Source organism: Limanda limanda, chromosome 4 (assembly GCF_963576545.1).
Source record: "Limanda limanda chromosome 4, fLimLim1.1, whole genome shotgun sequence".
Classification (NCBI taxonomy): Eukaryota; Metazoa; Chordata; class Actinopteri; order Pleuronectiformes; family Pleuronectidae; genus Limanda; species Limanda limanda.
This window is the reverse complement of record NC_083639.1, coordinates 11,141,053-11,166,466: the sequence shown is the minus strand read 5'-3', so window position 1 is coordinate 11,166,466 and position 25,414 is coordinate 11,141,053. Positions and strand designations below refer to the sequence as shown.

The 25,414-nt window shown below is 41.9% G+C and overlaps 1 protein-coding gene across 2 annotated transcripts; it reads right to left on the bottom strand.

The window, feature by feature from the left end:
• Positions 1-1,342: 1,342 nt before the first annotated feature.
• LOC132999538 (RNA-binding motif, single-stranded-interacting protein 2-like) lies at positions 1,343-25,042 on the bottom strand. 2 transcript variants are annotated; one of them, XM_061069230.1, is made up of 14 exons: positions 24,925-25,042; positions 15,053-15,216; positions 9,503-9,561; positions 8,939-9,030; positions 5,407-5,564; positions 5,176-5,255; positions 4,957-5,066; positions 4,703-4,746; positions 4,410-4,503; positions 4,100-4,150; positions 3,308-3,418; positions 3,095-3,175; positions 2,340-2,427; positions 1,343-1,704 (listed from the first exon to the last, which is right to left on the bottom strand). In XM_061069230.1, exons 1-13 carry the CDS (start codon positions 24,994-24,996, stop codon positions 2,347-2,349), a joined length of 1,197 nt encoding a protein of 398 aa, XP_060925213.1. In that variant the 5' UTR covers positions 24,997-25,042; the 3' UTR covers positions 1,343-1,704; positions 2,340-2,346. The 2 variants fall into 2 exon arrangements, with proteins under 2 accessions (XP_060925213.1, XP_060925214.1); XM_061069231.1 differs by having other exon boundaries at positions 1,343-1,701.
• Positions 25,043-25,414: the final 372 nt, after the last annotated feature.

The following is a 25,414-nucleotide window of genomic DNA, read 5'->3' as shown; positions in this document are numbered from 1 at the left end:
CAGCATTGAAAACAAAACAAAAAGACTTACAACTCCCTTATCTTTCAGACAAATTATTCTCAGGGATCTTGTTAGTCTGCTATTTGATTCCATCTATAATTTAGTAACTGCATTGTTCTTTTTTACACAAAATGTTTCAGTAATCTTGAAGGGGAATCCAGTTTTTTTCAACCTGGGCCTTAAGTTTCTAAAAGTTGGTGTGTAAATGAATGGTAAATGCCATAACCTCCTGTGACACAGGGACAGTGGCTACGATGGAATCTCAAGGGAGATGTGTAATGTTGCAGGACTCAACAAAGTCTTTTAAAAGTGAAATAAAACACTTATAGTGGATATTTCATGGACTGTCACAGTTGCCCCATAAGATCAGATTGTAGCCTCGGCCGGCATGAGTAGTCTACTGGAGCGATTCCAGAAGTTTATATAATTATCATAAATTCACACACCTATGTTTATAAACATAGAACCCAGTTGAAAAATACCATAAATCCCCTTTAACTACTCGGGTCTAAGCATGTTCACTTCATCCCGTCCACACAGGATGAATGGGATGACACCTGAAGGTTTGCCACAACAAAACCGCTTAAAACCACTTCCCATGGGCTCGGATGTAATATGGAGCTACATCACAATAAAGCAGGACGACTACTGAATGAACAGGTGTCTTTTGATGGAGACTGTTGATGGTGCGATGACTTTAAATTGAAATAAAATGCATCCAACCATCACACATTAGTGTTATGTTTATGAGCCAAATATTAGCGCTCACCAGTAAAGTCTGTGTCGTCTCGTCTAAAGCGACTACAGTATTAAATAACTTTATTTCTATAAATGTGTTTTCATCTAAAACCCCTAAAAAATAGAAATATATTTCAAATATATATAGAATTGATTGATTGTCTTTTGTTCATTTCTGAAAGAATGGTTTAAATTTTTGTTTAGTAATACATTTGACTAAACTATAAACAGTGTTTTTTAATCATCTGTGAGTGAATAGAAATCTCTGCAGCAGTTACAGGAAGAAGTAGCTTTAAACGGTTTGCCTCCCGCAGTTTGACGATGACTTGACACACCAGACCAGCACAAGTGTTTGTAAGAGTTTCAATCTGTACAAATAGTTGCCCTGTCCCCCCACCCCCACCCCCGCTGCTGCAAGTAGAATGTCCAACAACAGACATCAGGAAATAAAAAGTTTGCATATTTTACAAAAAAATAAAAGACACATTGTGTTTCAACTCTTCCTTGAATCACTCTGAAACATACAGAATGCTTTTCTAAAAATAAGAATTTTGTTATATTACGTGCACAAAAATAATGCTCTGTGTCTTTTCCTCCTCTCTTATGTTTTTTTTCTTTAAACTTCTTGTTATGTTCCTTTGTCAGTTATCAAAATAGATCTAAGCTTATCTGAAGAAGATTCCCACCTTTGGTTGATCAACTCTTGAGGACGTGAGCAGAAAACTCCAATGAAGTAAGTGTTGTGTTTAAAAAAAAAAAAAATACAGACACACACACACACACCACACACACTCATAGCACACACACACACCACACAAACACACACACTCATAGCAAACACGCACAAACATGTTCCTTTTGTCATCCATGTTCAAGTCCAGGTTCTTGGTGATGGTTTGGAGCACAGATCTCTTCCAGCTGAATCCTGTTTGGTTGGATTCATGTTGTGCCCTCGGCCCCACCCTGCTGGAAAACACACAACACAGGATGGATGTGCTGCCAAGACACAGAGCTTTTAGAAAACAATTCATCAGAATCAGGGTTCGAATCAATCATTCGCTATTTGCACAGTCTTTGCCCAACTGTCGCTGTCTCCCACAAACACACAACAAAAGTTAATCACCTGGAGATACAATCCCAAGTAATATTCCCTCCAAGTTTCCGTCCATAATTGAGTTATTTTGTACACACACACACAGCCGGGGGTGAAAACAATGCCCTGCTCCTGGTTATGCTGAGGAGGAAGGTAATAAATAATCGTTCTCAATTGTCAAATGACTAACTTGCAGAATGATTTGTGTTCCTCACAGCAATTATACAAATAGGACCTTGCAATTAAATATAATTGCTTTACTTATTTGATTATGCATCAAAACAGCTTTGTGGTGGTTGGACAGCACATTTTAAAAAAAATAGTCCTCCCCTCACATCATACTACATTTCTTTCAATCAGCTGATGAGAGGCAACATTCCTCTAGGTTTCTCCCAATCAGAATACAAAGGGTACTGATTTGTTTCTGAAACAACAGACATCCTCCGACATTACAGTCTGCTCCAGCAGTAATATGACTAACACCTACAGGTCAATGTCCCTGTCCTACCTTAGCTTCACTTGTTGTGTTGGTATGAGTAGTTTGTGTGTTCCACGGGATTCTCCATGGCAACCTGTTGCTGTTGAACGCCATTCTCCTGAAACACAGGTTAAAAATGTTGAGGATTCATGACCATGTGCCAGTACATTGGATCTGATCAAGGATGCAATGATGATGGCTGCTAGTTCACATCTATAAAGCTCACTTAGCTGCACTGTCAGTGTATCTATATTTTTTTAAAGATCTTCCCAGACATGATAAGTCAGTTTATTGTGCTTGTTTGTGCTTGTTGCTTCACATACGAGGGGTGAGTCCTCCGGCAGCAGCTGCAGGTTCAGTTCCCCATTTCAAGTATAAAGACTTAAGACTAAAAAATAGCTGATAAAATTAAAATGAAACAAATCAACAAAACCAACACAGGAAAAACAAGGAAAAACATGAAACCAGGGGACGAATGAAAACTGTTATTTAACAATGAATCCCCATCTGGTATGTGAAAAAGATTTTAAAAACTCTCATAGAGTTATACACTGCATTGAAGGGATTGCCAAAGCCACAACACCTGCTTCTACCTGTTATTAAATACCTCTAGTCCTCACATGAACGTACTCTAAGGCTGCCACTCCCTAAAATAAATATGAATGAGAGCTAGCACACTTAAAGCAGCAGTTTCTTTTGTAGTAAATAAATCCCTCTAGGAAATATAATAACTGGGAATCCACTTTCAAAGTTATAAGCAGCTGAGGTTGAGGCTGGCGTCATACCTCTACTTGGACACTGGAGGGAGGCACTGGGGTATACTGCGGGATGTAGGTCCCCTGCATAGTTGTGTTGGTCGGAATATACTGTAGAGAAGGCAGAGAGGAAAAAACAAATGCTGTGTGATAATCAACATTAAGAACTAAACTTGAGGACAGTTAGACATGACATTCATAATTGTGTGTTAGAGGGTATAGCTGTGTACGATTGGTACTGACTGTGCCTGTGCTGCCCATGGACATGTGGCTTAGCTGCTGGGCGAGAGGTCCCATCATGGACGTGGGTTGAATGGACATAGCGTGATCCATTGTTGGGGTAAGAACTGTACCCTGTGAATACACAGAAACAACATCAAATATGAATGTCACAGTCTGAATTATATTATTCATCGAATACCAAATGTTCTTAAAATCAGTCGCAAGTGAGCCAAACACACATTGATCCGTCTTAATCACAATGGAAAATGAAAACTCCTCCGATTTTAAAAAGTAAAAAGTTGATACAGAGTACCGATCAAATAATACCAGTGCATGTAAAAAAGTAATTTATAGTGTATAACGAATTTTAACAGCTGTAAGATATTAACCCTGTACAGGAGTTATATTTGCTGTCACTGTTGTATGGCCTAATGCTTGTGGTGTAACTGGCAGCACTGCCACTCCTCTTGCAAACAGTGAATGTCGCTGTTTAACCTCCAGAAATCACTTCTTCTTCGTCGCTCTTAAAACAGTACTTGCCGTCGGGCCAGTAAAGCACAACTGAGGTTATTGAATTTGATCTGGGTTACACTTATTTACTTTATTCCGTATATAGATTTGCATATTCGCAGATACCAAACCTGGCATTTTCGACAGTATCGGAGGCATTTCTGTTGCTAGTATCTGTAAGAGAACATCTTAAGTGGCGACAGGAGTGTATAAACTAAATTACAGTTGAACTTAGTGACTGTTAATGGTGAACAGAGATGAAGTATGAAGACAGGATCCAAGGGATTAGGGAGTGATACTCACAGCTGGCTGCATGAGGTATGACTGATGGTGCATCCAGGATGGGCTGTGCACCTATGGAGCAGAGAACACAACATGAAATCCTCTTATATTTGATCTGCTGGTTCAACATTTCAATCACACCTCCTGTGTAAGTTTCCAGACTATGTTTATTAAAAATAAGAAGAAGGAACCTAGGTACAAACTATGAGTGCTTTGTTAAGTTATATAATGTGGACTTTAAGGGCTCCGCACATTAAAAGCAACAGAAAATGAATTTCAGTCAGGCAAGAAAAAAAATTATGTGAATTATGAGTACAGGGAGATGTCCAACCTGGTAGGATGAAACAGGAGAATGCATGTAGGGTGAGAGGGAAGTCTGGGCGATCATTCGGTTTGGAGCCAGACTGTAGGGTGAGGAGTAGAATCTACCCAACAGACAAGCACAGAAAGCATAAGATATCCACAGCATGTCAACAATCTGACTTATGCCTCAAAATACATTTCTAAAAATGATATGTTCCCCTGATGTCCAGCAGGGGGCAGGACTGTATCAGAGTTTGAGTTCAGCACTTATATTCCTGTAGGGCTGGGACTGTTTTCAGTCAGTCCGCGCATACCACTCACCCATTTTGTAAGGCTGTAGGGTCATACGCAAGCGCCATTCCTCCCTGGGAAAACAATACACAGGATTCAGAACCAGTGAGATCATGCACACACCAGCACAGTCTCTGTACTCACACAGTCAGCGAGCACACACAGACACACACTCACACACACACAGAGATCAACCTGGAAACTTTTAAACGCGTTCCTGCTTTAATTTCTAACAGGAAATCTTAACATATAAAGACAGGAAGCTAAAAGATCATTCATGGTACCGTGTCTCCGTCTCTAGCCCAGGGCCGTCCGTTCTGCAGGTACTTCCCCTGGTTCTGCCTCTTCTTCTGACCTCCGTCGGCGAACTTACATAATATGGGCTCTGAGGGCACTGTGAAAGCAACAGATCAAACAACAGCGAGTAAATACACTGAACAAAAAAAATGGCGCTCTGGCACCAGCAGCAACAATATCAGATTCCTACAATACATTCCACGCACCAGGCACTCCTGGAGGAGTCTTGATGAACTTCCCATTGAAATGCTGAATTATGGCCTCACACTTCTCCGTAGACTCCATCCTGAAACAAAACCCCAGTCAAATTTAATCCTTCTTGTGGAATGCTGTTTACATTGGGTTTGGACGAGCCAGAATTGCACTCAAGCTTCGTGCTCAGATCATTATGGGCCATTATGGTGTAGTATATTATGTCAGGATGCTATAGACTCAACCTGGCAAATCCAACGCCGCGACTGGTCCCGATGGCGTCTCTCAGGATACGTGTGGAGATGACCTGGCCAAAGGACTTGAGCATGCTCTCCAGCTCCTGCTCATCCATAGACACGGGCAGGTTGGATATGTAAAGGTTGGTGGGATCCTGTTCCTGTTGCTGTGCGGGAAGTGGACATAGAAGTTGGTCCATAAACACATCTCTCTTTTTTTGTATATATAAATGAAGAGACGTCATAATACCAGTGCTTTTTTAAAATGTATTAAGATATTTCTGAGCATTTATTGACAGCTCAAGTGTGAATTGGGGAGAGAGTATGGGAAGGCATGCAGCAAAGATCTGGAAGGGAACCTGCGGTCACTTCAGGAGTCGTATGAAGGGTTTTTCTTCTTTTTATTCAAAAGAGTGGTCTTTGAGTCTCTTTTGCGGGGCGGGGCAATTTCACTCATCATCACTACACCGGGAATTTTATTGGTTTCGGAATTTTCACGGACTAGTTGAACTAAAAAGCGTAGAAAAGAGTGGAGGAGGAATCTGAGGGTAGACACTTGCACGTTACAGCACGTGTAAGAAAGCCCAAGTGGGGTATATTTGAGTGTGTGCGCAGGGATTTGAGTGAGGGATTACAAAAGGTGAATTCATTCATCAATAAGTCCTGCTTTCACAAACAAAAAAACCCAAAGACTCAAGCCTCCGCAGGGGATGAAATTGCTAGCTCACCTTTTAGTGGGTTACTTTTTGTTTCATTGCAATACAAGTATCTACAAGCAGCTATTTCACTCCTCTCAGGTGCTGTATGTCAGTGGAGGGTATGAACCAAAAGTGCATCTACTTACTTTAAACACAACTCTGCTCTTTCACTATATTTACTGATGGAGTGTTTCTTGTATCTTAAAAAAAATTCATCCAGCTGAGATTTGTGTAGGAAGCTTACTATCAGTCTTTAATGTACATTAATCCTTCATAATATTCATGTCAAGCATCATTATACAGTACAGATAAAATGTTTTTTATGCAGTTAGTGCTTTTAAAATAAACTGAAACCTTGAATAATTTTTTATCCATGCCGTGTCACTGCTTCTCTACAAATCCACACGCCCACTTTAATATACTGACACATTGTGAATGTTAATTTGTCTGCCAGCTGGATTAAGTCACACATCTTGGTGGAACTAAGAGATCTGGATAATTTCAAGTAAATAAAAAGTGAATCAAAGAAAGGATTCAGACTGACTTTATGGCACTACATCGACAGTGAAAGTTTGTGTGCGACTGTGCAGCAGCAGACAGGAAGCCAGGCATGAAGTTAAAGAGTTCACAGAGCAACAGGAGCCTGGCAACCAGGAGGAAAGAGGCCGGGCTTAAAACAGGAGAGGGGAAAACAGAGAGTGAAGGAAGAGGACAGAGCAGAGGAAAGGTGGGAGAAGTGAGCGGCTTAAAGAGCTGGCGTTTTGTACAGGGGGTGGGAACTGACCGGATAGGCAGTGGAAGGGTCTCGACTAATTTGGGTAATGAAAGAGGAGGATGAAAAGAGTAAAAAAGAAAGAGGATAGTTCAGGGTGCGCTGATTTAGAGGCACTTCTCTTTAATCAGAGAATCTTTTATCTCTATCATTTTCCTTTTTCTTCCTTCTTCCTGACACTGTGATCGCTCTGCAAACCACAATAATTATGTTTTTTACATGCACAAAAAACTGCGTGATGTAAGTGGAACAATTCGAGATATAATAATTTGAGAAAGACTGATCCAAGCATTTAACATGTTAGACAGCCAGTGTCCAGGTGCTGATACAGGGTGGCACAAGAGTTCAGCCAAATTTAACAGGCTTGTTGATCTGACTATGAAGGATTCATAAAGGCAATTATGGTATTTAAACAGCTGTCTTGAACCCAGTTATATGTATATGCTTTATGTGTTGCCACCTGGCAAGGAGATCTGTGATTGGCGTCATTCTGGGTGCGGCAGTACAACCATTATGTAACGCAGTGGCACACAGCAAGAGGTCATTAACCACACAAGACTAATGTTCGAGAATTAATGACAAAGGAATAAGTGGAAAAAGATCTCCCTCCCTTTTCTTCTTTTTGTTTACTCTTTGCCTCGGCTAGTAAACACAATATCCCTGTTCACATTCACACTGAAAATCCTGCTGTGTGTTCAATGCATTTTTTTGTGCCAGGCCCCAGGTGAACCCTTGTGTGTCAAGGTGTGTCTCTGTGTGTTTGGAGGAGTTGCCTGCTTGTGTGTTGAGTGGCTCGTGCAAGCCGAGTTTCAACAGAGAGGTGCTGGGACGTCGGAGGGGTTCTATTTTTATCTCTGCCATTGTTCCCCTGCCGCTGCGCACACGGCTCCTCTGGGTCCGCAGCCTGGAGGCTGGGGTGGCCCAGCTCAGGCACGGAGCGCACTCTTGAGGTGTGGCTCGTTGTGTTTGTGAACAACACACCAGCAGCCATGGTGAGGGTGCAAACAGGTGATGCTGCACTCTAGAGTTTGATAATAAACTGATTTTGTACAGTATTTTTAGACAGTTTTCTGTGACAGGAGGTAACCCCCTGACTTGGAGGCAGCTGTGTATATTTAAGTTTTTATAGTGGTTATCAACACCTCTGAATGAGCACATGCTGTCTGGGTGAGTCGAGGTTTGGTGTCCGGTTGCACTTGCCAGGTATTGAAATACACAGGACTGTGTGGCACTCTTACAGAGGAGGTACAGTGAACTTAGACTCAGGATTTAGTTGCACTTGGACCGGTTCAGATCAACTGGCTGCGTGGATCTGTTACAGTCTTCCAGGGCTGGGCTGAGGGAGACCCTGGTGTTACATTGCAGTGGGTCGTTTGGATGCGGGACAGAGGGAGTGGGCGGGCACAGTAGGGTGGAGCGTATTAAGTGCTGGTGTCAGCCCCAGGCCCGGGCCCAGACGACGGACAATGCCAGCCTATTGTGCCTGTCCCATTGACGGTGGGTGTAGTGGCACCCTCCCCTAGGTTCCCTCAATGGGGAGCCTGAGAGCCAGAGGGATCAGCTTAATGGGCCGACAAGAGTTGCTTTGACTGCAGACGCTCGCACAAAGAGCTCTGAACAAGCGCTACAACAGGAGCAGGTTAGCAACATACACAGGCACAGAGACCAGAGTGTGAGGGGAGAGGAGAGGCATGAAGTCAAAATGGGAACGGAGAGAAAGTCAAAGAGGACTGGTAGGTTCAGCTGCATTGGCACAGGTTCATCCAATGAAGTATGATGGAACACACGCCTCCCTTCAAAAACAGAGTTTATCTTGTCCCCTTTCCAACAGGACACTAACTGGGAATCAGGGCACAGCATGTACCAGTTTACCTCTTACATGACAGAGAGTACAAACGTGTGCCAGGGCAGAGAGCCTTGATTTGAGGGTCAAAGTTTAGCTGAAGGCTCGTCACAGATCAATACGTTTTAGAGAAAGGTCAGATAAGATCGGATTGTTGACCTGAATGTGGCGGGTAAGGTTTGCAGATGAAAGTAGAGCTGGTCGTATGAAGAGATAGCTGGTTCTTACTTTGGCCATCTGAGCCTGGACCCCGCTGGACTTCAGGGCTGTAACAGCTTTCTGTGCTGCTGCTGGACTGTCAAAGTCTACAAAGCCATAACCTGTAAAAAGAAAAGACATATTTCTGTTTATGCTGTTGTTATGTTTTGTTGTGGTTTATACTTCTGCATAGGATCATTTAAGATCTTACACTAAATCCAATGGGTGGGCCTATGCTGTTGTGTGCTATTATGTCTGTGGGCTGGTTTGGAGTTGGTTCACCTTTCAAACCTTTTAAGAACCACTTTGCTTTTCCAAAGGCTTGAGCCACGCCATTGTACCATTGTACAGGTCACTCTATGCATCTCTACTTATTACCCAGCAACACATGCGGATTGATTTCAAGCAAAACATCAACAGAGCAGTTTTTTGGCTGAGTTGACCTGTCTTCTGGCTAAAGCTTCATATTCAACATACACAAATAAGAGAGCATGAGAGATAATTAACCCTTCCCAACATTTCCCAACATGTAGAAGTATTCTTTAAATAAGCAGGCAAAACTCCACAGCACAAGTGAAAGCAACACTTACTCACCTTTACATTTGTTGGTGGTTTTATCCAAGATGGCCTTGGTTGACACAATCTTTCCATACCTTCATGGAGACACAAGAACACAGAGAAGAGGATCAATGGCACATGAGGTGAATGTGGGGCAAAGAGAGGAATCTGCTCCTACTACATGCATACCAGTCCTTCCCTCACTTCCGCAGACTGTCTGGCTACAGGTGTAAACATGAACACTTACTCAATCAGCTGTCTTTTTTTATGTGATCTAAAGTGTCACTGAAAACTTTGTCGTGCCTCCACCCTTCCGCCTGTCTGCCAGTGGATGTTGTTACCCCGGTGTTGTTTTTGACAGACAGGAGACAGCACCTCAGGGCCAGAAACTATTTGTTCAAGGCCTGTCTTTAGTAGACAAACACAAATTCTCACCGAACGCACACCTCACCCCTACATGCAACCCTGCTTACGGTTTATTTTTAAAAGTCTTAAAGTATCGTTAGCAGGAGTGTCAACTGCACGTTTGATCCATTTATCTACACAGAGTAGAAGTAATATGGTGAGTGAAACACAAGCCAGAGACCTAACCTGGATTTTCAGTCTACAGATGTGGAGAGGAAAACATGACAGAGACAAGGAGAATCAATTAATGCAGTAATGCTGTATCATAAAATATTCAGCGCATGAAAATCACCTTAAAAGCCGTAAATGAGACGTGTTATGTAAGACGTGGAGACTAATGGAATGCAGTGTTATAAGATGGTGCATCAGCGCTACAGTATAAGACCTGCCCTTGTCTGGTGCATTAAGCCAGCGAGGGAGGCTGGTGTTCCTCTGTTTGGGCGACATGGCGTCTGGGCGGAATGTACACTGTAACCTGATGCTTCACCCCTACGGTTTGCCTCGCTTCCCACCACGTCCCTCTCCCTCTCTCTGTTTTTCCACTCTGGCGTCGCAGTGCACCGCTGGGTCCTACGCTCCGGCCTTGTCTCAGTGGACGTTTGCACGAATGACTCAGTTCTGACTGGACGGTCACAGTGGAGACCTGAATCACAACTGACTCCAGAGTAAAAACACAGAGTTGAAATCAAGGACTGTGTTTTTGCAAAAATGCTGAGGCCTTGTCCTCTCTTAGGTTTCTGTAATGATCTATCTGGACCATGGATCGTTCTATGAAACACAAATCTAGGTTTATTTCCCCACCCCAGCTACAACAATAGGCTCAGACTGCATAATCTCAATTGCATGCTGATAAAACAAGTGCAGGAGTCACTGAGTGTAATTATTGTGAACTTTGACATAAAAATAGATATATGGTAAAGGAAATCTAATCACCGAGGACATAAATCATTCATTATCCATTTCTAAATAGCCTCATGACCTTTCCATTGCATATGTTTATAGTTTCCTACTGTCATTTAAAGACTGCACTGACAGAGGCATGAATATGGACACGGATTTTCAGACTCAATCACAAGCTTCTCACAATCTTGGATATACCATGGCCTATTGTCTGTCCCATAGACTATATATAGGTCGGACAATACATTAGCCTCTGGGGGCAATGGCCAATACTTTGGGGCTTCTGGTGTAGGAAGCAGATATCCAGGCCAAGACTCTGCATTCTTTTCTCTATACACTGTTTACAGTCTACTTTTTGTAGGTATTTTAGGTCCATTTTAGATATTAAGTATGTATAACTGCAAAGGAGACGATAGAAAATGTCCATAGTTACAGAATTTAAAACAAAGCAGTTTTGTTCTCGCAGATGTGAGGCCTTAATTGATGAACCAACACAAGTTCCTCTTCCCTAATACTAGGAATAAAACTGGAACTGACTTGCACAACTCCGGTGGTTTCATTTTATAGCAGTGCATTTTCAGGAGCAATTTCTTTTCACTGGTATTAAGCCTCAGACAACTTGATTTTAGAAGAACTTGTAGACACATACATGCCGCCTGCTGATAAGGGATTTGAGATGTTTTCCTCCATTTTTGAGTGATCCTCCATGACCCCAGTCTAAATTCTGTCTCGTAAGAAAATATCTAATAATCAAAAAAAGAGATAAAATGGTGCCAACACACACACACACACACACACACAGCTCAGCTAAAGTTCACAATTCAAAACCAATATGTCAGGGAAGTTGTGCCTAATGTAAATAAATATAGGCTGTGCGCCTAAATCGGCAAATGCTTTGTGTGGAATTGATTTAATTATTATTTGGTGTGTTTCTTTTTTTAACAGTTCAATGTGCAGTGCAAAATAACAGTACAAATGGTTTAAAAAAGACATCCCCAAAGCAAAATGGGGGACAAAACAAAAACCATGTGTTACATCTTGCTTATCTTGAAACCAGCGATGGTTTTATTGCACAGATGAAAACTGTATTCTTCCTCTGGCCATTGAGGTTGGCAGATTCAAAATAAATACCAGGGAGGAAAACAGATTGTGCAAACTATGTGACTTTGTAGAATGGAGAGCAAACGCTGTTTTTTTCTTATTTGTACAGTGCGAAAAATGCCGAAATATTTATATTTACAGACTTTCATTGTTTAATACCTGGAAAAGAAGCACAGAGGTCTTATCTAATAACTATAAATTCTGATTTTTAAATAGAAATGTTTTGTCAGTGTTCTGCATGTGGCTTTAATCAAACTTGTGGTGTCTTTTAAGCCCATGCAGTCTGGGCAAAGTAATATGCACGACATAATAATAAAACCTTGTTTATATCACCATAAACTTAATGAAGGGGCTGTAAACTAAAAACAAAAGGGCCTTCGTTTATATTATTATTTTGATTATAACGACATCAGTCTCTCTCATTAACTCTGCCTCTGAATTACCTGTTTTCAAGCTCATGCAGAATCAAAAAGTCCTATTGATAAGCTTGACTTTTCATCAGGAGCATGACCAAGAAACACCAAAGCAGTGTTTCATGTTTTCATGTTGTCTGTAACAGAGACACAGTGACAGTTCAAAGGTCTGAAGGCAGTGACTGTGTGACCCTCGGGTTACCTCAGCCCCTCTGCAGCAGAACGAGCAGCCCACCACACTGTGCAGGCAACAGGGACTTAAAAGCCCGCTCTGACCCATATACAGACGTCTGACATTCTTTCCCAGCAGGCCATGCTACTCTTTTCCCACTCATTTAAGTTTCCCCTTCAAGGGGAGACCTCCCAGCCACCCCTGAAGCCTCCCACCTCTCCACTTCTCCACAACGCTTCACAATGACTTCTCTGTTAGTCTTCCACTGTGTATCAAAGACCAACCACAGATTTCAGGTTTTCACTTGATTGTTCGAGCTTTGAAAATGCGTGTGCAACTTAGACCTGCTCTCCAACATGAACATGATTACCAGATGCAAACTGTGCACATTTACCCTTGGGAGACTTTATGCTGCTTTATGTTAGGCTTCCTCATGCCGGGTCAGAATGGTTCAAATGGAGAACCAAACACAAATGTTAGAGGGAAAGCAGCTGCAGTATTGGTCAGAGTATTAACAAGTCAGGTTTTATTAGTTGTGCTCAAAGCGTGTTCAGGGAGACGTGATCCGTGGGAATTAGAGATGCACGGCCGAAGTTCACAAATCACTTCTGTGGCATACAGCGTGGCCCTGACCTGCAGCAGCCAGAACCAGTTTAGCTGCTTTATTACTAGGTTTTATCTCTCTCTCAGTGTGTGCGTGTGTGTGTTTGTGTACATACTATAGAGGCTGGGCTATTTATCTGGGGGTGATTAAGACTAGTTCACTGCCTTTGAGCCAATTCAGCCTCACTAAAAAAGGGGAAGGTTATATCAGGACATGAGAAGGCAACATGCTGTACCCTTCTCTGGCCCCTTCTCCTCATCTTTATCCTGACTCTCTGCACACTCACATTCCTCTGTTTCCCTCGAAGGCTTCAGCCTTTTGCCGACAATGTGTTGTTCCAATAATGTCAAGACTTAATGAAACTGACAATAGTTTAAGTAAATCAGCAGTCCTATTCACAAACTGCCTTCCTTCCCCTTCCTGCCTAACCAGGTGTTTTTTTTCCAAACATCAAATTATGGCTTTAAACATTTTAATTTAATGCGTCCAACAGATCCAACGGAGCAACGCTGCAGACAGGACAGATGTTACATGCTCACAAGAGGTTAGTTTTAACATGACTCTTGCTGCAATTTTCCCAATCAACACACGATAAAGCAACGCACATGAGCTTTACCCTAAACCCCTGCCAAACATAATACAACATTACATTTATCATCTGGAGTAATGGTGGATGATTCAATGATTTCATATTATGAATCTATGATCTACTTTTAAGGTGCATAGTAGAGATGGATCCACAGTAGCTTCACACACTAGCAGAGTGATTATCTAATATAGACATACGTGCACCAGCAGTATGGGTGATGAGTAGCTGTTGCCAAAGAAAAGACAGAAAAGGGTGGAAATGGTTCGGCTATGCACGCTCAGATAAGCAATGTTATCTATGAACTTTGTTGGGGTAGGCCCATCTGGAGGTAATATGATAAGTCTATTCGACCACCTTAAAAGGAAGCATCCAAGGGAACATGTTTCACTCATGTCTGTACAGCCACAGTTATCTGCATGTCACAAGATCCCCAAAAACGGAGCAACTCAAAACCAATAAAAGCAGAAAGGATTGAAAAGACGTGACTGAGGCGTTCAAATCCATCTAGTTTAGGATATGCCGCGTTCAAAGCTGAGGACAACATGGGATTTAGTCACCGATGCACACTTAATTTGCACGATAAGATATGCCAGTTTACAATGGTACAAATAGGCAACCCAAGAAGACCATGGGCCTGTTCAAGTTTGGAATTTATCAAGATGTCATAATTGGGACCCTTGAGGCGGGAAACAGAATGGCAACCATTAATGGTTCACTCAGAGCCCTGCCATGTTCTTTTTGATCAGCTAGCAACACCATATACGGCAGGAAAAAAGTGTCAAAAAAGGGGTTTCGACCAACCATATTTAGCCAACATATCTGCAAGGCTTATACATTATTGAATTATTGTGGTATGATTTAGAGTTAGAAACAGACACCTAGCTCGATGCCTTTCTAATCCAGCATTAGCCTACATTAGCTTAGCTTTAAGACTGGAGGCAGGGGGAAACAACTAACCTGGTACTGCTCAAAACACTACTCACCTTCCAACAGTTCACTAACTAACATGTTGTGCATTTATCCACACACAAACAGAACCTCAAGGAAGAACAGTTTGTTGACAAAATAACTGTTTATCCATCTGCCAAAAATGTCTACAGATTAAAACAATCATAGTTCAAACGAACCTGTTAACCGACAATTGTTGAGAGTTGTTGGTCGATGTATTTTAGAATTTTGACAAAGGTCGGCTAGCTGTATCACTTTGCTTCCGCTATTTATGCCAAACCAAATTAGCCGGCTAATGTTGGTAGCGTCATATTATTTTACAGACATGAAGTGGTAAAGTGGTGACAGTCATCTCATCGAACTGTGCGAGAACGTGAAAAAGATGCTATAAAGATGTCTATATTCCGACAATATTTTGTGGGAAAAAAAAGTTTAAGTTGAAGGAATCACTCACGGCTGGCAGAGTTTGACCAGGTCTTGGTCCATGGTCCCCGGGTGGAGGCCGCGGATATACAGGTTTGTTTTACTCAGCTGTTCCCCTCCCCCGCTGCTGCTGTTGCTGCTACTGTTGTGGTTTGGACTGGGGGGCGCCATCTGGTGGCCGGAGGACACATAGGCCTAATAGCATGAGAAAGAGACATCAGAATACATTTTCTCTGAACACAAAGAAATCACTTTTTAAAACACTCAAATATCAGTTAATACTTGACTATTCCTTTATGTTAAGTTATTTTTACCACTCAAAGCATGCAAACCTCAAGGGAATACTGCAAAATGTTTAGAGATAGAAAGCAATTCTGCGAAAGACAGACGATTATGTGGGTGCTGCGGAAAATGATATCATACAGCCCTCATGTCAGCACTCACCAATACTGCATTCTGAGGGGAATATGGGGCCTCTTGGCTGCCTAGTCCATATAGGGAAAAGGGGCCTCTATGCTTTCTCCATGTTGGGTAACTTCTTTGTTACTTTGAGAACCGCTCAGTTAATCTGGTGGTTTAGTCTGTTTATGAAAACAAAGGAGAATTCAAATAGATGAATGAACACAGCGCAGCAGGAATTTATTACGACGTCTACAGATGAAACGGAGCGAGAATATGAGGTCATAACTGAAGAGACCAAAATTAGCGTGGTTACCTGTATTATAGCTGTATAAATAAAATAAGGTGAAAGTGTTCAAAACAGTACTAATTCACACAATTAAATCATTTCAAAATTAGTCTGTCCCTCTCTCTCATACACACACACACACGCACAGTCTGTCTTCAGTTTGCACTCAAAAATGTCTCCACACTGCTTTCAGACATGCACTGATGCACATGTGAACGCAAATGTCAGAGTGAGAGGCTCGGAGGCAAAATTAAAAAAACTAAAAGAAAAGAAATACCTCCCACTGAAAAAGTGGTGTCATACACGTAGAAGACAGTGACGGTGATGTCAAGAGAGTTTGTCGTGATAAGAGCCGATGTCTGTGTCTGTTTGTTGCAAACAAAATCACGCAAAATCCGCAGCGGAGTTTAAACGTCACTTCCTGCCTCTGTCTGCTGCACCGGCTGCTCCACTTCTCGCCCGAATGTGAAGGATTTGTTGCTGTTGTGAACACGTCTTTGCAGAAAACCTCCTAATGTTGTGCATGTGGATCATTTTTATCATTAATTCCACAACTGATGATTTATTGCTGAGCAAAATATATTTGGGCAACTTAACTATGTGATGTGTTTTCATGTGTGTGTCTAACCGAAGTCTATATATAATAAAAATTTTAACATATTTCATTGGGTTACATTTGGTTTCATAATCACCTTCACCATCAGGTACACCAGGAACAAATATACTGGCTGTTATCCAAATAAGATTGAGGCAATAAATATCAACACCTCAGAATAGACGAAGCCCAGACCCAGTAAAATGCTGTGTTTATTTAGGGCGACTTTAATCACATTGATTTTACAGCCACATGTTGTGTATGAACGAATGAGAAGAAACATGCTTTCGGAAGGAGCTGAGCAGGGTCCCCTGAGTGCAACAGAGGACAATGGGTTAATTTCAGGACAGAGGACGGGGTCACTGATCCACTGGTGTTTGGGGGGGAAAGCCCAGCAGGAAGTCACGGTCACACCAGGACCACCAGCAACATCAACCCATCCGGCTAATTAGTCATCATCCATAAGCCAGGGAGCCCCTTCAGGACAGCCTCTGTGACCTCTATTTCGCCCACAGCTTGGCAGCAGCCGCCTCAACAACAACGGATTCATTCCTCTGAGGATAATCCTCTCTTTCTCCATCGCTGAGAATACCCTGAAACGTTTGCATGTGTTTGCTCACTAAGGTAAAATGGAGACACAACCTGCTTAAAGTAAAACTGAAAGAGAGGAGGCTTTGTTTTCTTTTCTTTCATCTCTTTCATTCCAGGAATATTTGCACCATCCTCTCTATGAGTAACAAGGCAGGAAACAACAGAGTGGGCCGTGCATACCAGACAGGACTTCAAATTCATGGCATATTTTACTGTAATGGTGCAATATTCAACGTATATAAATAACACCTTTCTCTACTTCCTAAAATCTAAACAGGGATAAAGTAACTATATGTGTGTATCTTTACTATTTAATGGCGAAATGGTGTTTTCATTCCTGCTTGAAATGAGAAAACTCCAGATGGAGATTTTGCGCTTAATTCCCAGCAACAGTTTAACAAGCTTGGACATAAAAGAGACACTTATGTCTAATCTAGAAACTGTCCACCCACTGTAAATTTGAATAATATATAAATACATCATTCATTTCTTATTGTTTTCTAAAAGGTCATTCATTTATGTGAGTCTTCAAACTTTCAGCCAGTGGACATTCTGTGGAGCAAATAGAGCACAAGCCTGACTTGTCACATTGTAATTCATGATTAATACGTTTTGGAGGCTGCTAATTTTGTGAATGAAAGAACAGAAGAGCAGAGACCTTTAATCTCATTCACACCCTCTTTCTAACAGAGTGCCAATTCAAACTCCAGACTGTAGCAGGAGCACATTGTTTCTCACACACACACACACACACACACTGTTTACAGCTACATCATGGTTGATTGTGAATCTATTTAACTGCATTACATCTCTAATATTAGTGACCTTTATTATTCTGTTCTTTTGAAATTGTTCGTTTGGCTTTGATCTGAGTAGGTAATCTGTTCTAATAACAGATTACACTGATGTCATTCTAAAGTAATCAGTCAGTAATTACACAAACATCAAAGCTCACTTTAAGTGAAGCACAAATGGGTGCAGAGGAAATGCTCTTAGAGTAAAATTGCCTTCATTAGGCTGCCTGGGTAGTTTAAACATTGAATTCAGTGGACATGTTTCAATAAGTGCTGACTCGGTTCACTATCCTTAAAGTAGAAGTAGAAGGTAAATAATAATTGGAGACATTCCAACTGAAGTAGAGGGTACCAGTATGATATTTGGTTTGAGCTGCAGCAACTTCCCGAAAAACACAACTCATCAATATATAACCATGAAATAATATGCATGGTCAGTGATTAACTTTCACACTTTTACTTTACATCACTGCGTATTAGATTTACATGTTTTATGTTTTCATTTCCATTTGAAGATGCTCAGCTTGTTCAGTCTGGGGCAAATAAATATCAATTTCACTGTTTGCTGATTATCTCTTAATCAGCAGCGTAGTGAAGCGTAAACGCAGCACATACATGTGAGTTCAACGTTATTCTCCCCCTAATGATGTGACCTCAAGGGAAACATATGGCTTTTAGTGAGAAGAAGGGGAAACACACAAGATAAGGAAATAACTAATCCCTACCCTAAGAACTGTACTACTCTTAAAATTAAAATCCCCTTACTTCCAAAAAAGATTGAATAAGTTAAAAATTAAAAACATCAGTGGTAAAGTTGTGTAACAAAAGGTCACTTTCGTAAGTTGGCGTCATAAGAAGCCTTGTACACAAAAACTCAAAAATATCACTGGATATTTTTAGGACCAAAGTAAGGATAAGAACCAAGAACATTTCTATAAATAAAACAATTTCTTCTCATCTTGAAGTAACTTTAGATCAAGACTGCAAGCGTCTGTCTCAAATACATCATGTTGTTGGTACTGACTGACTTTAATCTCTAAATAAGCACAGAGAATCATTGTTTTAAGTATTTACATAAAATTATAATCATTCAAAATATCACTTTAAACGCTGGCTATACTGTATGTCTTTACAGACATGACTACGACCAGCTCTCCTTTTAGACTCACTCCATCTCTGTTTTAACTCCGACTCTCCCTGTGGGGCTTCGCCAGCTGACCCCAGGTTGACCCATGGAATTCCATGGATTTCCTGGCTCTTGGGGGGTCTGTGCGCCCTCCCATGTCTTGTCTGCTCCCCTCTGGAGTGGCTGTTTTCTCCTCAGGCGGAAAAGAGCTATGAGTGTCTGACCATCTGACCAACTTACATGCTAATGCACGGATTTATAGCCTGGCTGAATGTGGACGAAGCCTCCAGCTTGTACAGAATTACAGTGCAGAGCTGCCGCTTTGCTTTAAGACCGACAGGGTAAATGATTCATGGGAATGATGTTGCAACAACAAGAATTTCAGAACCTCTATTTGGGTCTTTGATCATATAATTTCCTGTCATTATCATTCTGATACAGACATATACTTATTGATTATTTGTGATACTACATCTTATGAAATTCTTCAAACTGTGTCATAAACAGAAGTGCATGAAAGAAAACGCCAAGGTGATAGCAATATTACAACGAGCTAGGGATCTATTCAAATATTAGCCCAGGGTTAGGTGAGGACTGTGTGTTCTAGCGTACGGCAGAAGGCAGGAAATCCTCTGTCTCTGTTACTGATCTTATCACACAGCCATTTGAATGAAAAGCTCTGCATTCCAACCAGGTGACAGGGACACCAAAATCACGTCCAGACTCGCTCCTGAATCCTCCTTCCTTTCCGTCTGGAACCCACCCCTTCCCTTTGTCTTTCCATGAGCACCTATAAATCTTCCCAATCTTGCTAATCACACCTTGATGCACACGCACAGAGCAAATGCACAGGCAAGCATGCATGGCTTTCAAGACAGGTCAGGTGACAAGAGCTGGAGAAACTTGGAAACAGATGCCTCCAGACGTTGGCCCTCAGCTCAGCTCGAGATCAAACAAAATCGGAGGCACACAGAGTGTCTGGCATCACTGAAGCACTTGGCATCGGATTTCTGACAGCTGTGCTTTCTCCATGAGCTCCATCTCCCTGCGTACCTGTTCACCTTGGCTGGTTTGTGCAGTTGGCACAGAAGCAGGGGACCAGTCCAAAACATCTGACACATTAAACAAGACTTAGATAAACATACACCTGGTACCAGGCCAAAAGGACAAAGGTGACTTTACAGGAGAGTTCAGCGAGGATGAAATCACTGAAGCTTAAATGATTGTCTTGTATTTGTGACGAACATACACACCAAGCGTGACATTTTAAATTTTAAACATTTTCACCAATATCTGGAGCTATTTTCAGACATGAAATCCAGAAAATGTTACATCTGGGGAGCTCTGGAATCTTGGTGACAACTTCGTCTGCATCATCTACGTGTATAGCTCCTCTTTTCATCCTGAGATATTTGTATTCTTCCAATTTGCGTTCTTCACATGCTAGAAACGTCACCAACATGCCCATTCAAATCACTGGGTGTTTTTCATACTTTTTCCAGCTGTATTTTAACCTGGGCTCACTCAGGCACTTTACTCAGGGGCTGACAGGAAAAGTTCTTAAAAATGTGCAGAGCAATTTACTCTGACATACGAGTTCCCACATACAGCTCCTTCTGGAACATGACTGGACTACAGTGCATGTCAGAATGGCCTTCTTTCATTATGTCCATTAATTAGGTACATCATTTTTAGAATGATGCAAATATTACCTTTTTATGTTCATTGACAATTATTAAAGATTAACAAGGCTACCACTGAGAGTGCAGTCAGTGCACTGTGGCTGATTTAGTCAACTTGTAGATATTTTCTTTAACTTTAACTTCTGTTTCCTGCTGTGCAGGTCATGAACTGTGGCTTTGTCAGCACTCGCTTGCTGAAAACAGCTTCCTGTGGTTGCGGAAAAAAGGTCAATGAGAACTGTATATAATACAAGTGGGTTTTCATGTGTTCACCTAATTAATACCAATCATAGGTTTGTTTCAGTTCATTTCAGTGTGATTAAAAAATATACTGTGAGCAACCAATCTTCTGGCACAACCACCATCCTGCTTCAGAAAACATGCTGAAGCAGGATGCCATCTGTCAAGTCTCAGTGTTGTTAGTGTCAAATATCTACTATGGTGTCATGTGTTAGTAAGACTGTAAACTGGTCACCAATTACTATATTCAAAGTTCACCACTGTGTTCATTTTAGTGAGCAAACACAATAGTGCACTCAAGTCAAACACACTGCTGGCCATCTGACATTGTAACAAATGTCTGTCAACATAAAATCATATTAGGGTTGCTTTTACACAACATTTTAGTTAGTTATTGATCTTTCAAACAAATATTTCTTTGTTATAAAGTAAATTTAATCGTTCTTATATGTTTTACTTGTTTGTGTGTCCCGGTTTGAGGTTTTTAACAAATGTCTTTTATTCAGAAGCATTATCATTTATTCAGAAAATTCTGATCTGTCACATATGGCAGTCCAGTTCTGAGCATTGTCAAAGCGAAATGCCATAGATGTTAAATATACGCTTCAAATCAGCATAATTTAAAAAAGGCTAAGAATTAGGAAACCAAGGCATGTCCTTACAAGTGAAAGGGTGAAAACACTGATATAAACAAGCATTGTAAAATTCCCCTCATCTATATGAATTGTCATTTCAAGTCAAACCCTTTGCAGATGTGCTACAATTTTGAGGCCTCAGTTAATGTTTTTCTTTCATTTCCTTTCATATTTCATTTAAGTTGTGTTTTGATCAGACAGACGTTTTGAAGGATCCGGAGCTTTGAAATCACGGCAGTAAGTTGACATTCATTGAAAAGAACTCTGACCTATAAGAGAACAAAAATCCGATTGACAAGTACAAAAACCAGCCTTTTGATGAGGCCCTGAACGAGACGCATGATACCTTGAGCAGTGACAAGCCACCTCCTGTTATTTTTCCATCCAGGAAGCTTTACACAGAAACCGGCCAAATTTGATTTGAGAACATTAATTCTATTTACTTGAGGGAGGAAATGAGGTGCTGAGTCAGGGGAGGAGCAGCTGCTTTAAGCACAACAGAGACCCAACGTTTTTTTAGCTGTCACCCTCTGCAACGCACAAAGAGCGCTTTTCTCACCTCCCGACGTGTTTGTATTTGCAATCACGCTTGTATTTTGTGCACTTTTACCGCTCAGGTATAGCAGAATATGAGCAAGAGATAGAACGAATGAGAATGAGGTGGAGAAGGGGAGGGAATGTAAGGAATCACAACACAGGAACTTGACCTCTGTACGAACTTTAGCTGCCAGAATAGAGGAGCCTACGAGAAGATTGTTATCAGTTTATCTTATTGATTTATTGGTAAAACTATGACATCTAACAAATAGTCTAATCACGGCTTTTCAGAGCCTACAGCCACATCTTAGAAATGTCTTGTTTCGTTTGTCTTTAACTCCAAAACTCAAAGATATTCCACTGATGATGATAAATGACAAAGAAAGGAGGCAAATCCTCACATGTAAGAAGCTGGAAACAGATAATGTTGACGCCATTAATCTATAAACAGTTGCTGATTATTTTTCTGTCTATCTAATAAATTATATCGACTAATCTTTTAAGCCCTGACTGCAAGAGTCAATTGTAAGTGTTGCTTTGAACTGGCCACTTTATCTATATAGTATCATACAAATATTGAAGATATTGTCAGAAAATTACCAAATTTTTTTTTTTAACCACAAGTGCTGGCACATCCAATTTCCATATAGTGTCAACTTCCTTATGAACAGCACAGAAATTAAATTTGGTCCAAGCTACTTCTAGCTCAAGTAAATAACAGCATTGAAATGTGTACACAGTAAACATCTAACGTGAGGTGTATGCATATGTGTGTGTGTGTGTGTCTGTGTGTCTGTGTATGCAAGACAAACAATTCATAGACAATGCTGTTTTCTTCAGACAAGCCTTTCAAGTGTTGACATCAGATCTGGGAGGATGAGCAGCCAGGCGGGGCCCAAGAACACAGACAGACAATACGTCAATAAACATTTTCAAAATGCCTTTCAGGAGCAGGCACACACACACACACGCGAACACACACACACACACACACACACACACACACACACACACACACACACACACACACTCTGTCAAGCAGACAGAGCAGAAGAGAACGAGGAGCTACCGTGTATATTTAATTTCACAGATAATGGAGGAGCTTTTACCATTACCAATAAGCCTTTATTGTCCGTAGAGAGAAGTCACATCATATATAGCATGAGCAAATCAAAACATACTATTCAGGAAAAGGGAAGCAGAGCAAAAAACTTTTCTTGAAACATATTTAAAAAACAGATCTGCCAAGCAATGCCACTAAACATTTGTCATTTTTATCAATTGTGATCGTTCTACTCGACATCAAAGGTTGTTTCCTGTATTTGCATTAGTGTCCTTTCTTCACCTATTGGTTACAATAGGTAACAATGTCAGCCACCAAAAGAGCTCAATATAACTGTATCAATAATTATCATAAAGTAACTTTGATCAATAGCAATATAACAAAGGTTCAATATGATGCTTATGCATTGTAGAAACAGGATTTATAAAATGGTCTACTTTTTATGTGTTTGTCAATCTCTGCTCATAAAGAAAGTTTATTTGCAGCTAAATATTTTTATTTTTTAATCCATGTTTTCTTGTTGGTCCCTGTTTAAATGCAGAGTGTCCTTCCCTCCCCTATTGGTTAGAAAAGTGACAGAGTCAGCAGTGACTGCAACCATGAGAGCTCGAGAAAACAACATCAATAATGACTGAAATCTAATTTTACGATGATACAATGTGTAAACACACTGAGGAGGTGGAACACATGATTGATCTACTTCAGACGTGTGAGAGGTTTTGCTATTTATCAACTGCTCTGCTAATAAGGAAGAGTTTTATACCACAACCTTCACTTTGTTGCTGGTTTTCCTTCCTCTTGCTGATGGTTCAGGGCAGAGGACCGGGCACCTTGTTGAGCCCTGTGAGGCAACTTGTGTCAAGTACAATTTGATTGGTTGATTGACTCAGGACCATTAATCTGTCTTTATCCTTAAAAGAAACAGTAATGTATTTCTATCATGATAATAATCAATATCGATTTCAATGAAAATGTCTTGATTACATTTTCGGCCAAGTCAGCAGAGACACAAAAGATGTGGCAATTTAAAAAAATCAATGCTCTATTGTATCGCCTCTATTCCAATGCATTTACATAGGAGTGTCCTTCCTTCACCTTTTGGATGGAAAAGTGACAGAGAGAGAGAGACAGGGAGAGGAGAGAGAGAGAGAGAGAGAGAGAGAGAGAGAGAGAGAGAGAGAGAGAGAGAGAGAGAGAGAGAGAGAGAGGGGCTCGATTCATATTTCTGGGAAAGTAGTCATCATGGTGTGTGGGGGGGGGGGTTCGAGGGGTGGGGCAAGCTGCGCTTTCAAATGGGAAACCAGGAGAAGAGAAGAGAAGAAAAAAAAAAAACTTTGCAAACTTACGCGGCAGCGGGAGACGATGAAGAAAAAGAACTAGAACATTTTACACGAGATGCGATGTGACGGAGGAAGAGGAGTTCATTTGTAACATGTTATCCACAGACCCCCCCCCCCCCCCCCCCCCTACCCCCACTTCCACCAGCACTCCCCGGCTCGGACGCGCTGCCGTCCCGACCCGGTCCGCCTCACTCCCCCGAGAAAAAAGTTGCTCTCTCCGGCATTGACTTGTCTTTTTGTCGCCGTGAGTGCGAGCAGGAGCCCACATCCTCACCGTAGTAACAAGCACACGCACGCACTCACTCACTCACACACACACACACACAAACACGCAAACGCTAGCCCATAAAACAGCGGTCGTACAACATGACAGGACCGAGCCGCGGACACTTTCCCCCCCCCGGAGAAGAAGCTCCGCGGCGCCTCTCCTCCGTGTCACTCCGCGAAGTGTGAAGTTAGATTCTCAAGGACACTGCAGCTCCCCCTGTCCCCGGGTTGTCTCCTCTCTCCCTCCGCGGACACACAGGCGTGTTGTCCCGCGAAAGGAGCGACCCAGCCCGGGGAAATGTCCGGCACAAGCAGCAGGCCCGAAGGCGTCTTTTGTTTCTTTACCTTTTTGCTGTTCCTGCTGCTGTAGCCGCTGTACGGGTTGAGTCCTGCCCTTGGCGGAACGGAGAGCAGCATTTTTCCTCGGCGCTGTGAGCGGAGCGGCGAGCACAGCCCAGGCTGCCAGCTGACGTCAGCAGCTGGGGAAGTGAGAGGCTGCAGTCCCGCTGCAGGCCTGCGGGTGGTGCTGCTGCTGCTGCTGCTGCTGGGGGAGCCAGGGAGGGAGGCAGGGTGGAGGGGGGCCCCCGGGCGCCTTCAGGGGGCCATCCCGCTGCTCCGGGTGGGGTCCACACACAGAGAGAGAAGAGGGGATTAGTTCATCTTCATCCACCGCCCACCCTTGTCTCGCTCACTGGGGGAGAAAGTGGAAGAATGGGTCCAGTATAGCTTTCCAAAATCGAGCATCTTGGGACAAAACGCCTGTAAAATCAGATTATAGTGCACCCGGGTCCTTATTTCACTCTCTGGCCCAGTTTCTATTCATCGTAGTCTGTCC

Excerpts from the sequence above, each read along its gene's own strand:
- LOC132999538 (XM_061069230.1), bottom strand. The coding sequence starts at position 24,996 with ATGCTGCTCTCCGTTCCGCCAAGGGCAGGACTCAACCCGTACAGCGGC. Across the intron at positions 5,565-8,938 it reads TCCAGGCTCAGATGGCCAAA|CAACAGGAACAGGATCCCAC; the intron begins GTAAGAACCAGC and ends CTTCCCGCACAG. Across the intron at positions 4,151-4,409 it reads CTCCTGTTTCATCCTACCAG|GTGCACAGCCCATCCTGGAT; the intron begins GTTGGACATCTC and ends TCTGCTCCATAG.